This window comes from Amblyraja radiata, chromosome 33 (assembly GCF_010909765.2).
Source record: "Amblyraja radiata isolate CabotCenter1 chromosome 33, sAmbRad1.1.pri, whole genome shotgun sequence".
Classification (NCBI taxonomy): domain Eukaryota; kingdom Metazoa; phylum Chordata; class Chondrichthyes; order Rajiformes; family Rajidae; genus Amblyraja; species Amblyraja radiata.
The window spans coordinates 4,057,505-4,070,743 of NC_045988.1; the positions used below are offsets into that span (position 1 = coordinate 4,057,505).

The following is a 13,239-nucleotide window of genomic DNA, read 5'->3' on the forward strand; positions in this document are numbered from 1 at the left end:
ATCATCAATGGTGCTGAAGTGGAGATGGTAGAGCGTTTCAAGTTCCTTGGTGTAAATAGTTCAGCAGTGGAGCAAATAATTGCAATTTTGACGGCAGAAAGTATTTCCATGAGAGATTAGATTATTTGTGGAATCCAACATCTAACCTGAAGGAGTAGCTACCACATGAGAGGGTGTTACTTTAAAAAGGTTGTATACGTATAGAGATATCTAAAGCCAAGTGAGAAATACAGAATGGGGAACATGAAAAAAAAGCTTTGTGTGAAGTTGATATAGATGGCAGAATAGGGAAAATATGACCATCAATGTGGTGAAAGGCATACCAATCTCTTAGCCATTGATGGAGGAGATTAAGGCCACAGAGCAAATGACATAACGCACCAGCTAAAGCAGGTGATTTACATGGTGGAATAAGACAGTGATATTGGAGCCGATCCTGCACCATACTTTCATGTGAGAGATGAACTGGACACTCAAAGTGACTTGTCTTGGTAGTTGAAAGGATAATTAATTCAAATCTATGAAGGAATGACACTAAAAGTGGTAACTCGTATTAAGGAGTGAATGCCTTCCTCCACAAAATGAGAGGAAAGATGTGTGCTTCAAGGCTGAGTGAGGAGATTAGGGACCGTATGCAGAAAAGGAACCAATCAAATTAAATGTTTCACTTCTGCGCAATAGTCGGGCCCGTCTGATTTATTCTGAATGGGACAATGCATCTGATGATTAGATTATTTTTCAGTGTAGATTGTTCACAAAAGCTCATTTGCAGGTTTAAAGGACAGTTTGACAGAGGTGGTGATCACAGATAACGGGCCACAATTCATAATGGGCAATTTTGTAAGATTTGTCGAACAACAATACCTTATTTTGCGCCAGTTAATGGTATGAAAGTGGCCATGTAACTGTTCAATTTGTTAAATTATCAGTCAGATCTGCATTTGATCATATTAGAATATTAAACTTCTCCACTCCAATGAATACATAAGTAAATGAGTAACAAGAAGGCTGCTAGAACCAGACGTTTAAAAAAGAAAGTGTAGGAAGGCTATTGAGATGCAACCAAAACATGACCAACAATGCACCAGAACAGGTGTGCCAAATATAACAGGTCGCTGTTGAGGAGAGACAATAAGGTTGGAGCCCATATTGGACTGACAGCAGAAGATAGCGATGACTCAAAATTCAGCACATCCCTGATTATACAAGGTCCAAATAGAAGAGGATATGACATCTTGGGACGATCCCCAAAGTAACATGTAATTGAAGCAGATGTGGAGAAACCGGAGGTTGGACACATCTGGATCTCATCAGCATCAAAGAGACGCTCAAGTTTCAAACAGGTTCAGATGGTTACCAGCGAATTAGCCGAAGTTGGTGGCTAGAGAATGGAATTTATGAAGGAGATCACTGCAGAGTGAAAACACCATAACTTGACAACAGGCCCTGGGAGAACTGCAACCAGTTGGACCAGATCTGAAAGAACAGCCTGTTGACCTAATTTGGAAGCCTTCACATCAAAGTAAAGAATATAGAGGCCAGATAGTTGCTGTTTTTTTTGTCTTGTTTTAAAGACAATCTTAGGTGACATATGCAATATTGATTTTGGATCTATATTCTTGCAAGGCCAAAGCATTCCATTCCAAAGAGTTTCTGGCAATTACTACATGGACAAGACTGGAACCATACTTGTGCAATAACACTCGCCTAGCAGACTGAAGAGATGTTGAAGATGGGTGCTTTTGTTTATCATGAGAAAAGCTGTAGAGAAGACTAGTTATACTATTATCACATTTATATAGAATATCATTACTTTAACTGTTTTTGATAGTAGTCATGGAGCTGTGTGTACTTGACAAGCCATGTGTCACCCGGCTGTACTATGATTATTGACTTGAATGCTTGAATTCCAGGTAAAATGGTCATGAATTTGCAATGTTCATTTATCAGCATACCAGTGGTAATTTAGCTTGCTATGCAGACTGATAAGAGTTCAAATGTTTTATGATAAGATCAACACGCAGTGAGAAATGTTGCACAGATGTGAAGTTTTTGGGTAGAATAGGGAAGGAAAGTAAAAATTCAGAAAGCACACCTGTCATTGCTATGTTTATTTATAAAAGTCTTTGTTAATTTGTGTACAGCAGATGTACTTGATATTACTTGTAGTGCTAGGCATGTTTGAAGTATTAACAATTTAAATTTTTGCCAGATCTGTTGATTTGAACAATTTTGTGCCATCTGGTTTCATCTCAGCAGCCAAGTTGCACCGTGCACCAGTTTCATACCTCTCATCTCTTGTGCATATCAGCAATAATCCATAATGTACAGTGTCAACTTCAGCAAATTAATTGCCGTCCATGTCATCTTATTTGATTTAATTTCTAGTTTAGGTCAGGCTTCACTTGAAGTACCACTGCCTTTTTTTCCCATCGTTAAAGCAAACGTTTTTGTCTATTGGTTATATCCTAATATTTTTCTCTGGTGTAATTTATAAGTGTCAATGACTGTCAGCTGCCTATGCAGGCTATCTGAGTTGATCCAGCTGGAGATCTATGTGCTTTTCCAGCAGACATCATTAGATGTGAGTCAGTCGGAACTGCAAATCGATAACAATTTTCTATTCTTAATCTGGAAGTGCCAAGTTCAATTTGCAATTTTTCCGTTATTACCCAGTTGCGATTAATTTAACATGGGACTCTGTTATTTGAAAGTGAAACATTGTACTTCTCCCTAATCTGTATTCATTTGTATTTTAGATGTTATGGCAAATTTTATTGCAGGCTGGAATTTAGGTTTATTTTGATCAATAATTTTCTTGTGCAACAAATTAAGATTTTTCAGTAAAACTCTGTAAAAAGATTTACAATGTCTGTCGGGGTTTTACTTTTAGGGAGAAAAAGGAGATCAGCAAGTAGTACACATGAATGCCTAAAAATTTATGACCTGCTTGCAGAGGGTGGAATATAATTTGAGACAAGTTAATATGATACATTTTACTGCCCTCAAATTCCCTTTTTTGGGATTTTGTTTTCTTGGTCTCTACTGAAGTTATTAGCAAGTGCATTTTCGATTTATAATTTAATGGCTTTATAATCTGAGTAATCCCTGGAATATTTAAGAACTATAATTACAATATCACCTGCACCTTTATGAATAATATAAAGCACTTTTAATATTGTTTGCCAAGCTAACCATAAAGTAGATTGATAATGCCTCTAAAGAGGACTGTTAGAATTATTGAATTTTACAATGGTAAACATCAGAATGAAGTCATGCTTGTCTAAAACTGTCTAAAACCTACTATATTATATGCTGTTGTATTTAACAATTTGTATGCTGACTGTCTTCTCCCTGTTCTAGGACGATCATTCACTGGAAGGTTTTTCGACAGGCCTTGCATGATGTTCATCCAATCACCTCGGGTCTTGAGGCCATGGCCTTAAAATCTACTATTGATCTGACCTGTAATGACTTCATCTCGGTTTTTGAATTTGACATTTTCACCAGACTTTTTCAGGCAAGTACATTTTGTGACAGTATGAAAAGACTACACATTTGATAATCCAATTGTAAATGCACTTTTGAGGACAATTCTGCCCCACATTTTCCATTTTTAATTATCAATTTGAACGAGGCATTTAACTCTAACGTACTTGGGTTAGTAAAAAGTGATAAAAATCAACAAGTGAAATTGCTACTGAATATTACCTGGACGCTTCCAATGATAGGGTCAGATTTGTGATATGCTTATGGTATATTTGCTTGGATGTAAAGGTAAAGCACCTGTAGAATTTTAACTAAGTTGAAATGTATTGATTTTATGTGGGGTCTGCAAATACAAGGGCTTGTAACTCTTAACTGAGGAATCTAAAGATGTCACCAATTTTCAAATGAGATAGCTGAGTGAGAAGAAAAATCCAAGACATTATTTATTTCCTTTGATAATATTTCCATGTTTCCTTGTGGAAGAGGAGGCCATACATCGCATAAAATTCAAACGGAGCAAATGAATTCCCCTTCCCATTCTCTGCAACCTATTATTTTTCACGTCCATTATTACCATGTGATTCCACCACTACATTAGCAGTAATTTACAGTAGCTAATTAACCTAATAATCAGCCCTTTGGGATGTGGAAGTCAGAGTATCTGGGAGAAACTCTCAGTAAGAGGGAGAATATAAAACTCCAAATAGACTCTGCAGTTCAGAATTAAATCCTGATTGCTGGAGCTGTGTAGGTATCGTGACAACCAGCAACGCCATTGTGCTGCCCATTTCTTCGTTCTAGTTTATAAAATATGAAATCCTTTTCTGAAAGATTTTTTCTGTGTGACTACATTTGGAAGGAGATTGCTTTTCCGAATATGGACACAATATGCTGGTATAACTCAGCAGGTCAGGCAGCATCTCTGGAGAGAAGGAATGGGTGACGTTTCGGGTCGAGACCCTTCTTCAAATTTGACCCTCGACCTGAAAAGTCACCCATTCCTTTTGATCCTTCTGTATAATTTAGGGCCAACTTTTTCAATTTTAAAAGGAATTACCATTATAATTTATGGGATAAAAAACAATTTGCTCATGAAATCATTGTGGCTCTCCAAATGGGTTAGCTGGGTTTACAAATGAACTATGAAGTACTGCTCTGTTTGGTAACATATTTATATTATGTTTTTGTGTTTGTTGGCTAAACTTCAGCCCGTTTCCACCTGTAATTGTTTGCGTATAAGATGAATTATGAAATGGTGTATCAAATGAATATTTTAATATACGCAAAGTCAAAGTATATAAGAGCAGAAACATGCCAGCATTTTGAAGAGCTACACAGATCAATTTTGACAAAACTTTGAAATTGCAAGTGATTAATTGAAATTGCAATTTGTTTTTTCGCATTACGCCCAATCCTAGATCTCCATATTCCCTTTCTTCCTCTTTTCCATCTATTGATACACCTCAGTTTTGCCCCTTTCCTATTGCAGTACCTGGCCCAAACTAATTTCTCTTCACATGCTTGCTCCTCCTTGTTGCTCATTGTTTGCTCTCCCTTACCTTACTATACTTGTTTTCAATTGCCTGTCTGCCCTGATTCTGAGTTCACTTTGATTCGGGCAATTCCACCCCCAACCCCTTCCATGGCTTGATCCACTTGCCCCAATCTCTACCTAGAAACATAAAGTAGGTGTAAGAGTAGGCCATTCGACCCTTTGAGCCAGCACTGCCATTCAATATGATCATGGCTGATCATCCAAAATCAGTACCCTGTTCCTGCTTTCTCCACATATCCCATGATTCCGTTGGCCCTAAGAGCTAAATCTAACTCTCTCTTGAAAATATCCAGTGAATTGGCCTCCACTGCCTTCTGTGGCCGAGAATTCCACAGATTCACAACTCGGGTTAAAAGTTCCTTCCTACACTTTTAGCAAAGCGAACTTTACAGTCACTTTGCCCTCGTGATGTGACCTTGTCGTTTAAAGTTCGACCGTGACAGACACTATCGACCACCCGTTACTGCATGTTGCTGTCTGTGAGAAATTCTCAGCCCCTGTCTTTACCGAGCACCTCTGGCTAACAGGCAAGCAGACAGAGTTATGCAGCAGTGAGACAGCCTTTACTCTGGCGGTTTACAAAATGTGGGAATCTGCAGAGATCGCAACCCAAGCTGGCGAGAACTACGAGCACAGTTTAATTCACACTTTACATCGGTGTTAAGGTCGACTTTCAACCTGTATGTGGTTTCTTTAAAAGCGTAGGTGGCTGATGGGTATGCCAGACCAGCTGTAAACATCAACAAAACCCACTACAACCCACTCCAACTTGTCCACTGTTCCCCACTTTAAGCTTGTTTGCTCTTCCCCTCCTATTTACCCCAAGTTTTCTCCCCTTCCCCTCACATGCCCCAGCTTGCTCTTCTTGCTTCCTGCAACCAGTGTCTTCTCTTACTTGTTCTCACCACTGCTTGCTCTAGCTTAATTTATCTCCTCTCACCCCCCCCCCCCCTCCCCCCCCAATTATCTTGTTGCGCCCCTCCTAACTCCCCTGCGCCATGTATTCCCTCTTGCTCCCTTTTCCCCTTGCACCAGTTCGGGCACCTAGGAATTTCCTACATTTTATTGAATTTGGATCTATGCAAACATTGTGCATTACAGAAGTTGCCTTGTTGGTACACTGTCTTATAGAACACAGGAGACCACTCTGCTTCATTTTAAGGAATTGCTCCCCGTGGATTGTACCTTAGTTCTGGTCATTGATAAATTTTATATTTTTAGTACTGTTGCATTCTCTCAGCTTTCATCCCTGTACTCTAGTTATCTGATCTGTTTGGCAAGCTGCAAAGTCAAACAATTGTGGCGGACAGTTGCTGACGTATGTGACTGATCAGCAGTTTCCTTTAATTGGATTTGACTTCATTGAGTCAGGCTCTTCCAATGAAATTTATGAGGAAATCCAAAAGTTTCAAACTCTTAATGAACCTCTATGCACAGTGCCCTCCATAATGTTTGGGACAAAGACACATCATTTATTAATTTGCCTCTGTACTTCACAATTTGAATTTGAAAAAAATCACATGTGGTTAAAGTGCACATTGTCAGATTTTATTAAAGGGCATTTTTATACATTTTGGTGTCACCATGTAGAAATTACAGCAGTGTTTATACATAGCGCCACCCCCCCCCCCCCCCCCCCCCCCCCCCCCCCCCAAATCTGACAATGTGCACTTTAACCACTTGTGATTTTTTTCAATTACAAATCTCAAATTGTGGAATAGAGGCAAATAAATAAATGACGGGTCTTTGTCCCAAACATTATGGAGGGCACTGTACTTGTATGATAATCCTGGGGAGGGGGCAAGTTGGAGGGAAATTTTAAAGCTAAAAATATTTCGGTGAGATACACGTGTTGACATGTTGGGCTGTTCTTTAAATTGTTGAGCTTAATACTCATGTTGGTTCTAACTTCTTTAAAATCTGTGACTTTGTTAAACAACGTTTCTACAGATTTAAATTACCGGTTGCCAAAATATCCTTGCTAGCATTCATTTTGCCTTTTTTGTTTTTCAAGTTCCTCGCCTAGCATGCCAATAGTCTTACACAGAAGGGGTTCCCAACAGTTTCAGTTATAAAGCAACCACAAGTTACAATTTTATAAGGAAATTACTATTAGAGTAAGCTTCAGTTTATGATGTGTGACTAAACATTTTCAGCAGAATTTAATTAAATATACATGATATTTGTTCATCTTTAGAAGTTAAATTGTATGGATCTGGGTTATTTATTCCTTCATTTTAACCATTTTCAAAAAATGATGTTTTGGGTTACACTTCCAACTGGCATTCAGATTGATATTCAATGTTCATTCAAAACCTAATCAAGTAAAATGACCTACTATGTACAATTAACTGTTAATTTCACTGTCTCTCAACATCATTCAAGTCCCTCAGCCTTCAGGTATTATATTTAATTGATGTTGTACTACTTATTGCACCATATTTATTCAGGGAACTCTGCACTAGTGTTCTTCATCAGTGATGCTATTAATGTTATAAATGCATTTCCCCTCTTGAATGCCAGCGTGACCTGAATACTGGACACATCTTTGTTTGCAATGTAATGTAAATTAACTTGGGATCAAATGTATGAAGACTAATGGTAACGTTTTGAAGTTCTTGATGTCTGCATCAGCAGGGAGAAGCACTGCAAGTATTATGTAGAGTCATTTATCATGAGGTCACTTTATCCTGCACAAGTATTGATGGACATTAATGCAGAACTGTGGAGGTGCATAATCAAGTTTCGTCAACATCTGAAAGAGGGGGTAAAGCTTTCCAAATTTCAGCCCTTTGGCATAGTTTGTTAGTGCTGACAAGATGTCTATTTGAGTTAATCAGATTTGCCTGTGTTTGGCCCATATCTCTAGGCTTTTCCTGTCCATGTACATGTCCAAATATCTTTCAAACATTGTATCTTTCAAACCTGCCTCGATTTTTCCTTGGCAGCTTGTTCCACATACACCACCCTCTGAGTGGAAAAAGTTGCCCCTCTAGGTGCTTTAAAAAAAATAAAATCCCCTCTCAACTTAAATCTATGTACTGTAGTTTTCGACTTTTCTATCCTGAGAAAATACTGTGTCTTTTTATCCCACCTATGCCCCTAGTGATTCTGTAAGTTCATCCCTCAGCCTTCTATACTCCAGGGAAAACTGTCCGAGCTCATCAGTCTCAAGGCTTATAACTCAAGACCTCCAGTCTCAGTGACAGTAGGAGAGAATACACATGTTTTGAAAAACGGTGGGATGGGAGACCTTTTGGGTCGGGACCCTTCTGACTATCCCTAATAGGTCTAATCCTGTCCTTCAAAATGCCCTCCAATAATTTTCTCACCACAGGTTGCAAAGATGGTAAAGGAGGGACACAAGAATTGTGACTTTTTGGTAGAGTCATTGAATACGGGTGCAGGGAGATCTTTCTAAAATGGTATAAGACATGAGCTAGACCAAATCTATTGCATTGTGCAAATTTCTGATCACCAAAAAATCAGGATAATTTATAACAATAGGATGGAAGCACAGGAACTGTGAGGATGACTTCTAAAAATGCAGTCAATCGCTCTGACCTGGAATTCTTCCTACAGGCCAACTTAAAATACAATGGAAAAATCTTCACGGGAAAAAGATTTCTCCATGGACGGAGATTATTGGAGAGCTGCACCAAACAGCTAGCACATGAATAACAAGTTAATTGGCCTCTTATGCTGCTGCTGTATTCCATGATTGTGTTTCATTAAAAAAAAATTACATTAGGAAGTAAATTGCAATCTTCCAAAGTATTTTTTTTAAATGAATTATTCAAAAGTGACTCAATTAGTCGAACACATTTTGGCTTCCAGTTCTGGAGAAGGGTCTTTGTTAGTTTTAAAATAGTTGTAGACCAAGATAGACACAAAATGCTGGAGTAACTCAGCGGGTGAGGCAGCATCTCTGGAGAGAAGGAATAGGTGACGTTTTGGGTTGAGACCCTTCTTCAGACTGAACAAGATAGACTGGTTCACAAATTAGTCCTAAATTAGGGCGTGGCTAATTTTTATGGCATTTTAAAGGAGCTTTTAAAGGTTGTCTGGGAAAGACTATGAACAGGCAAAGGAGCATCTGGCAATTGGGAGGCATTTAAAAGTGAGATGGAGAGTTCAGGGTCATTTATTCATGTTTGAGTGATGGGCAAGGCTGAAGGATTAAGGGACCATACTCGATGAAGGATAATGAGTGTCTAGTTATGCAAACACTATGTCTGGCAGCTGGGATCAAGCAATTCTGTTTAGTGTAAAGGATTTAGGAATAATTTTCAGAACGAATAAGGGTTAAAAAAAAAAAATTTTAAATGATGAGATAATCTTGGCAGGTAAGGTAAAAGAGAATCCAGAGATTCTAAAGGTGTATATATAAAGAACAAAAGAATAACTAAAGAGGGAATAGATGAACGTGAATCAATGTGGTCGTCTCTGTGTGGAACCTTGGGAGATTGGCAGGATTTTAAATGAATACTTATCATCTGTATTTACTGTGGAGGAGATGATAGAAACTAGGGAAATCCGAGACGAGCACAGAGATGTCCTGAAACATATTGATATTATGAAAAGGGGTTTTGACACGATTATCATAGATAAAGGTCAATAATTCCGCTTGTCGGAATTGCTGGGGACTTGGCAGGGGTTTTTGTATCTTTCTCAGCTGTAGGTGAGCTTTCAGAAGATTGGAGGGTGGCTAATATTGAGCCTTTAAGAAAGGCTGCAAGAACAAGCTAGGGAACAACAGGGTGGTAAACCTAACATCAGTGGTAGGAAAATTATCAGAAGAGATTCTGAGCCTAGGATCTATCTGCATTTGGAAAGACAAGGATTGTTTAGTGATGGTCAGCTTTGCTTCGAACGCAATAAATTATTTTATTGAGCTTTTTAAATAAATTACTAAAGGGCCTGTCCCACTTAGGAGACCTCCACAGCGACTTTAAAAAAATCAAGGTCGCGGTGATCTAACACCTTCCACGACTATGTCTACGACCTCTTACGACTATGTTGAAGACCTCTCTCGACTATGAAGAAGACCTCCTTCGATTATGTTGAAGACTCGAGGATGGTCTCTGGCAAATTGGTCCGTGAATGAGCACGACCCCCTTCCACCTTAGAGGACCACACCGAAAACCAACAAAGACCAGTGATGAGTGTCTACAGCTCAATGATCATCTGATAAAATGACTTAATGTCTGCATTTTCTTTCGCACTAAAAAATGCCTCCCAGGTTTTTTTTAAATCATTCTGAACCATGCAAACAAGAAAGGAACTAGTTTGGAGGATGTTAGTAAAAATAAAATTACTGCTGTTTGCAGTTGTCCTTTTGCTTCAGCAGCCTTATTTTAAGAAAGGCAGAAGAGGAAGAGCAAGGGTGAAGAGGAAGCACAAGAAGAGGTCTCAATGGGTGAATGGAGATGATGTGATGTGATAATAATAGTAATTATGGATGGGATTTATATAGCGCCTTTCTAATACTCAAGGCGCTTTACATCGCATTATTCATTCACTCCTCGGTCACACTCGGTGGTGGTAAGCTACTTCTGTAGCCACAGCTGCCCTGGGGCAGACTGACGGAAGCGTGGCTGCCATTCTGCGCCTACGGCCCCTCCGACCACCACCAATCACTCACACACATTCACACACAGGCAAAGGTGGGTGAAGTGTCTTGCCCAAGGACACAACGACAGTATGCACTCCAAGCGGGATTCGAACCGGCTACCTTCCGGTTGCCAGCCGAACACTTAGCCCATTGTGCCATCTGTCATCCCTGTGATGGACTGTCCCAGTACACCAGATGACTGGAAGAGCTGGAACTTTAAGACAACACATGTGGGGCAGTGGATGGCAAGCATGTCATTCCTGTCCCTGTACCCTTAATTTTCCTTCTCGTACAGGATGGCATTCTGCTGGAACCATTCCTCAAGGTCCCCCTCCTGCAGCCTGGTGAAGGTGTAGGGCATAACCTTCCTCCAGCCCTCCCTCACCACCAATGGGGCATCTGCCTCTGATGCTGTGTCAGACACAGGAGAAATGGCTGCTTTGCTGCCTTCAAATGAGGCAGTGAAGTTCGGGGTGGTGGTGGGGACATATACTACCACCCTGGTCTCCTCCTCCAGGGGTCTCTCATGCAGGGCTATCTCCTCCTGCACTATCACCTCTTGTGGCATCACCTCCTGCCACTCCTCCTCCTGGGTGGGCAACACCTGCATGGCAGGTTTATTTGAGGGTTGTGCCCTCCCCCTGCGCTGCTGCCTTTTTGGTGCCATCTCGAAAACACTATTCCCCTCTCCAAAAATCTCTCAAGCTATGAATGAACATGCCTTGGAGTGACAGAGGTGACTGCTGTTTAAATTACCTTTTTCTTCTACTGACCTTTTTTCACCGCGGAGCTATTACCTTCGACCACCTTCAACTACCTACGACTAGCATCACAACCTGCTATGACTGACCACGACTAGACCTACGACTACAAAAGTATCGACTTTTCCCACGGCGACCTATTTTTAGTCGCGGCCAATTTTTAACATCTTGAAAAATACACCGCGACCTAGCTGAAGCTTCGACTACGCAGAGACCATTCTCGGCCATGAAGGAGATTGACGAAGACCTCCTACGACCTCGTGGCGACCTTGCTGCGACTATAGGTTGTGGGCAAGGTGGGTGGAGGTAGCCCAAGTGGGACAGGGGCTTAACAGAATTGACAAGGATGTTGTCTTTGGGACTTCAGCAAGGCTTGAGCATTGAAGTAGCTTTTTAGTCTGCACATTTCTACACTGTACTTAGAGAAAACAGGGAATATTTCAAATGCAATTTAAAAATATACTGGTAACTTTTTGAGTATTCCTGAATCTATTCTGAGACATGTAACTGAGATCCAATCTGCTCAATTAAATGACACTGTTCTGAAGAACAGCAAATTGCAGCACTAGAACAGATGACTGGTTGTTATCATTCATTTTTATGAGTCTTTGCAATGTGCAAATTGGCTTCAACATTTCTTGCATTGCAATAGGGATGACTTTTAAAAAAATACTTTATTGGCTATAAAACATTTTGCTGAGGTTGTAAAAGATTAGGTGATACGTAAAAGCACACAAAGTGCTGGAGTAACTCAGCAGGTCAGGCAGCATCTCTGGAGAACATGGATAAGTGACGCCAAGGTCTACTAGATCTCCCAGTTGCTTACCATTTTAACACCCCCTTCCCACTCCAGCTGACCTTTCTGTCCTGGGTCTCCTCCATTGCTAGTTTAGGGCTACACACAAACTGGAGGAACATCACCTCATACTCTGCAACATATGAATGTTGAATTCTCCAATTTTAGGTAACCTGTAATTTTTACAGCCCTCCCCCATTCACCACCACATTCCTTTCCACACCCCATGCCCCACCTGGCTTACCTATTTCTCCCCTTCACTCCCTCATCCCCTGTCTACGCTGCTTTCCTCCCTCTGGATGCACAATCCACAACTCTTCAAACCTATCTCATGCCTACTGCCTGTCAGCACCCCCCACCCCACCCCACCATGCTTTCTCCTACTTTCTCCCCTTTTCCAGTTTTCTTCCAAAAGACCCCCAAAACATCATCTAACCATGTTCTCCGCCTGACCTGCTGAGTTACTCCAACATTTGTGTCCTTTTGTGTGTTAACTGACATCAGCATTTCTTTGTTTCTACGAGATGATATGTAATATCTTTTTGTATTGCCTTGTTTAATATGAAGAAGAAAATCTGACAGCATATTGGAACTGGTCAAATGTATTAGAACAACTTGTTTACAGTAATCTTGAATTTTTGTAATGTGTGATGTGTAGGCCAACAAAAGGGACTTTATTCGCCTGTTCTTGTTGCAGCCAAATGTTTCAGGATTTTGCAATTCTGTTACCACCTACATATTGTTGCTGCTGTTCTACCCCACCTCCTCTGATCACTTTCTCAGTTTCACCAACCTCAAGCCAGTCAAACTCCCTTTTCCCTCTTTATTTACTATTTGTTTAAACTTTTTTTAAGTGGATTTTTTGTCTCATCATTATTTAACAAACTGAGAACCAATGTGTTAATGAAGACAGGCACTTCATTGAGTCATTCAACACGGAAGCAGTTACATTAATACCTATCAATCAGACTGGCCTAAAACCTTTGTCTTGGGTGTTCAAGTCCAGATGCTAAAATGTTATGAG

The 13,239-nt window shown here is 40.2% G+C and overlaps 1 protein-coding gene across 2 annotated transcripts in view; it reads left to right on the plus strand.

Annotated features, from left to right (window-relative positions):
* The window catches only part of cbl (Cbl proto-oncogene), a 93,581-nt gene that overhangs the window by 49,501 nt on the left and 30,841 nt on the right, over positions 1–13,239 (plus strand). For both annotated transcript variants that reach the window (XM_033049691.1, XM_033049692.1), the window contains exon 4: positions 3,364–3,520. In XM_033049691.1, coding sequence (XP_032905582.1) covers positions 3,364–3,520 — 157 coding nt within the window. The remainder of the gene's footprint in view (positions 1–3,363; positions 3,521–13,239) is intronic.